General features: G+C 40.2%; 1 protein-coding gene across 1 annotated transcript; it reads right to left on the bottom strand.

The window, feature by feature from the left end:
• Positions 1-685: 685 nt before the first annotated feature.
• On the bottom strand, positions 686-4630 carry LOC146566291 (complement C1q-like protein 2). The gene is made up of 5 exons (XM_085288002.1): positions 4444-4630; positions 4131-4184; positions 3187-3240; positions 1768-1902; positions 686-1664 (listed from the first exon to the last, which is right to left on the bottom strand). The coding sequence occupies exons 1-5, from the start codon at positions 4628-4630 to the stop codon at positions 1384-1386; spliced, it is 711 nt and encodes a 236-aa protein (XP_085144128.1). The 3' UTR covers positions 686-1383.
• Between the last annotated feature and the right edge of the window lie 672 nt (positions 4631-5302).

Raw genomic sequence — 5302 nt, forward strand, 5'->3', positions numbered from 1 at the left:
GGATCACAGAGGTTCAGATCTTTCAAATATTGTTGTATTTTCTTTCTTGTTTGAGAGTGTGAAGTGTCCATCCCTGATGAGCGGTCAAGCTTCGGGTCCAGAGTACAATTTAAGTCACCTGCCAATATTATCCTACCAGGAAGGGTAGCTATCAATAGAAATAAATTCTCAAAAAATGAAGGGTTATCATCATTAGGGCCATAAACATTAACTAAATTGAAATTCTCTTTCAAGGGAGTTCCTTGAACCACCAAAAATCTGCCAGCTTTATCATAAATAGTGTTATTTACTTGGAAAGGCACTGAATTATGAATTAACACCATAACCCCTCTCGCGTGCGAAGGGCAACAGGATGCTAGCACTTTGCCTGGCCATCTCCTACGTACTTTCACCACATCCTCTCTGAGTAAATGGGTCTCTTGGATAAACGCTATTGATGACTCAAGTTGTTTAAGCCTGGGGTTCTTCTCCCTATTATTATTATTAAAGTCACGATTTGTCATAGTCCCCCAATCCTCTCTGTGCTGGCCTACCATTTTCTCTCCCTCCTCTTTATGTGTGTGTGTTAGTTTTTGTTCAGGGACAGGACTCATTCTGCGTTTCCACCTGTGATAGTAACTCCCAGCATGTGTAGATTTGATTGCTGCTCTATGTATAAAACACATGAAAAGAAATCAACAATGCTAGTTCAAAGATGCTTTTATTTTGAAAGTAAAGAATTGACAGAAATGAACCCGAGTAAGTTTACAGTCAGTTATCTGTGTCTGCATTTGGATTCAGATGAAAAATAAGGAAACATTCCTCCACAGCACTGACACACATTTTATATCAAACTAAATCAGCTGTTTACAGTTTTATCATGATAGTCAGATTAGGTTTAACATCTGTTAAGAGTTTAAGAAAAACACTTGCATGATTATCAAAGAAGAGAAAAAGAGGAACTGTTGGATTTTGCTCAACTTAACAGGAAAGACTCCAGTTAAAAGCAAACATGTGGGCCAGCAGTCACCAAAATAACAGACTGACCAACACAGGACAGTGGAGCCAATAAAAAACGATGCAGTTTACCAACTTATAGAAAATAGTCAGGACCTAATGGAGGAGCAGCGCTTTGTGAAGAGCCGACTCAAAGAAAGGACAAAGAGAAGAGAATCACTGAGCATTTAACTGGATTTATTTGAATCAAAGATAACAAGAAGAAGTAAATTATCTGAGTCAGTAGAAACAAATAAACACAAAACTAGAACCCAACCAGAAAGAGAGAGAGAGAGAGCAAGAAACTGATTCCAGCAGGTGATTTACTTCCTGTTTTACTTCTAAAAATGGCTAAGCTCCGCCCACACAGGACAGGCCAAACAGGAAGTGTTGGAGCTGTCACACCTCTCACATGGTGAAGATCAGATGACCACTGAAGGTGGTGTGATGATTTTGATTGTCATATATCCTTCTACCATCGAGGAGACGCACAAACACCTGATCTCCAACCTCTAGAAGCAGTGAGGCTCCATTAGAGCCACTCAGTTCTCCAGCTGCTGTTTGGTGTTCATATGCAATAACAACGAGCCCTTGATTCTTGTACAAATAAGCACCTACAGCAACACCACCATGTCCAAACATGTGCAACTCAAAGTGGTAGACTCCTCTCACTGGTGCAGTGAAAATACCTGTGGGACATTTGTTTTTGTTAAAAGGAAAATCAGCTGTTAGAACATCTGGAACATCAGCCTGACATCAACATAGCTGAGAAGTGACATTCAGTGTTATTACCTGTGGATGGGTTGTAGGCATTTCCAATGTTCGTGATAACATGTTTGAAGACCAGAGTGGTCTCTGTGTTAAAGGGTCCGACGTATGGTCCAGTGCCTGGAAGAAGCACAGCTGCTGAGAAAGCCACATGTGTGGCTGAGAGAGAGAGAGAAATGTCATTATTTAAACTTCCTGTTGTAGAGTTAGACTCTTCCCAAAAAAGTGACCATGACAAAAACTTTAATCTCCAATGAAAGAAATGTTTGACAGCTGGAAGCGTTTCACTGTCACAGAAGAAATCAAACTCTGTGACTTGAAAATGAAATTTGATCAAATCTAACTTTGAGGATCCTAAACTCGTCCTTTAGATCAGACAGGAAGTTATTTTGTAGCTTCTGCCAAGACAACAAACTGTGTTATTCAGTCTTTTAGTTGCATTTTGGTTTGTGCTTCAGAAAAACATAAGCTCAGTTTAATGTCATTCAGTTTTCAAAAAACAGGAAAAGGAAACTGTGCATGGCTTTAAACGCTTATCCAACAGGTGCTCATCAGCAGGGTGAACACGAGTTCAATACAAAACAGGAGTTCGTGGGGTCACCTGTTTCTGACAAGATCATATAAAAATAAAACATTAAAATAGACTAATGTGTATCAAGTCTGAGTCTTCATCAAGGTCTGACAAATATACAGTCAGTCAGGATTAAATCCCAGCCCTGAGTGGCTCTCACCCTACATCTGTGCCAATGTATTTTAAACCTTAGAGCAAACTCATTTTTCAGTGATGACAGATTTCTTTAGGAGAGAAAAAACATGATGTTTCTGCCATTTAATTCTTTGTCTAGTTCTTTTTGTCTTCAGCGTAGTATAAATGACCATGGAGAGGTTTTTATGAGTAGGAAAAGCCATAAACCTGATAATAACTAATACAGAACTCTCACTGAAACAGTGAAAAGTCCAAAAGTTTATGGCCTTGTTCATATTTTCCTAAGCTGACCAGGGGGTCAGATTGGAGTGTTCGGCAAGTCAATTCTGGCCCCTGGGCTTAAAGTTTAACACCCCAGCCGTAGCAGATGCTAAAAGTGAAAATTGCCAAAATACAGAGGTCCATACATATAAAAACTATATGAAGACTCAGAGGCAATATGTATTTCTTGGTAAATTTCTCCAGGAATTCAATTTCTTTTTTGATAATTTTATCCTAGAGTCCCTCAGAAATTCTTTTTTCATAATGTAATTCAGAAAAGTGGATCCAGTAATTGTACTTGATGTGTAAAAACACTGTGTGTACTAAAGTTATTTCTGTGAATGAAATAAAAATGTTCAAGCACAGTGACACCACTTTATGAATAGATTGATAGCACTGACATATGTTGATCCGCCAAAAGTAAAACATCTGCACAGCCAGTAAATGCACAGTCAGATAAGATTTCCACACAGTACCTTGTAGCTCCTGCTTCAGCGCGTCAATCTCAGTCTTCAGCTTTGCTGCACCATCTGAAAAAAGCAAAGAGATCAAACAATCTCACTGACAGCACACAGTGATTCACATGTTTTTATCTGTAAGTAAGAAAGTAACTGTGACTCTCATTCTGTTCATGCTACACCGAGCGGTGGTCTCCCCCACGTCCCCTCATCCTCCACCTCACACAGGACCACACCTCCTACAGGTGCTGGGTGGAGAATGGTTGAAGAAGCAGACTTGTTTGACTGCATCACTGATTCTCATTTGAAATCTGTGCAGTTTCACGCTGTCATGTTTATCCACAGTCTGTCAACTCTCCACTTCGTGTTTCCCTCTCTCTTTCACTGAGACATGAACCCTAGACTGTATGTAAACAATGGCGTTATCATGCCACTATAGCTCTGCTGGTTGAGCAGGTGACCAGTATTGATTATACTTACATAGCACCTTTCTACTCAGCTGACCACACAATGTGCTTGTATTCATACACATACTTTTGATCTTTGTCTAAGAGCTTTGCCTAACACACTCTGATAGAGGCATGTCGCCCAAAGAAGCTTCAGCATGTGGAGCCAGAGAGCGATCCACCAACCTTCCAGTTGGTAGATGAGCTGCTACCACCTGAGCCACAGCTGCCCCGTATGCTGAAAGACTGCAGTGCAGCTCATTTGCCCTCGCTCTCTCCCTGCTTTACCACAAATAAAGACAATGTTGGTGGTCAAGTTGCCTCTGTGATGAACTACAGATTTTCTAGCACAGTAGCGCCACCTGGTGGACACATTTATAGGAGTAACATATGTTGATCCACCAAGTTTTAAGTCAAATATTTACACCCTTTATATTTTAGCATCAAAAACGTGTCAGCTGCAGATTTTTTTAACAGTTAGAAATGATCAGAGCCATGATGATTTCCACACAATACCTGTAGACTGCAGCTTCAGCTGGTCAATTTCACTCTTCAGCTTTGCGGTCTGTTCTGAAATAAGTGCAAAATAAAATGTATTTCCCTGGACCATCAATTTCTTTAAGGATTGGCCAATATTTCTATACTTACTTTTATATTTCATTTCTATACAAAATATTTATTTTCACAAGAAAACAAAACCATGAATGTTTGTCATTTCAGTCATTCTGAATATTTACGAGTGACATTGATATCTCTCTAACACAACACTGGATCATATGCCAATTTGTTTTTGCTGTTACTTCTCTCACTACCTGACATGATACTGTACCTTGAGTCTCTTTCTGTAGGACCGTGATCTGCTCTTTCTGCACAGCCACTGAGGCGGTCAGCTGTCTCAGCACAGCTTGGGTGTCCTGTGGACAGGGTTGTTGGTTTGAAGACTTATCTGCTTCAGCCAGATTTGCTGAAAGAGTGCAGACTGAAAGCAACAGCGAGAAAAACACAATGACCTCCATGGTGATATTGTGTCCTCTGCTACCCCGACTGAGCTTTTTATAGCATGTCAGACAAAGGTGTGTATATGGGGAGGTTACTTCCTCCAAACTTCCTCCCACAGACACAGCAAAATCTGAAACTTTCACTACAACACAAGTAAAGACTTTATCAATGAACCATGAATATCACATTTTCATCTTGTTACACTTTGTGAAGCTGGTCACGTTTTGTTTCTCTTTTCAGACTGTTGGAGATTGAGGAAATCTTGAGAGAATGAGGAAGAGGAATGCAAAAGAGATGAACGGATAAAACACCAGCTGAAAGGTGCTGTTTAATTACATTACTTGTGAGGTCAAACCCAGTCATATTTTGGTCTGTGGCCTTGTATTTTTGTAGCTTTGAAACTATGGTCTGGAGGTGTTTACGCCTGGGGCGGTTGATGAGGAAGTCCAACTGTACTTGAATGGCTTATCCTCTGCATTAAGGCTGGTGTATCTTTGCAATAACTGTCATGGTTGTGTTGTATGGCAAGCAGGATGAGGACCCGTATGTAGGCCTGAAGAATAAACTCAAAACGGCAGCTTTATTGCTGGAAAAACTCACGACAAATACAAACCTAAAGGAGAAACTGGAAACAAGAAACTCAAACTAGAAAACAAACCATGAACTGAGAACTAGGAAGTGAGCAGAAA

Source organism: Mchenga conophoros, linkage group LG10 (genome assembly GCF_057382185.1).
Source record: "Mchenga conophoros isolate Kocher_MC1m ecotype Shallow Benthic linkage group LG10, M_conophoros_male_GT1.1, whole genome shotgun sequence".
In the NCBI taxonomy this organism is placed as follows: domain Eukaryota; kingdom Metazoa; phylum Chordata; class Actinopteri; order Cichliformes; family Cichlidae; genus Mchenga; species Mchenga conophoros.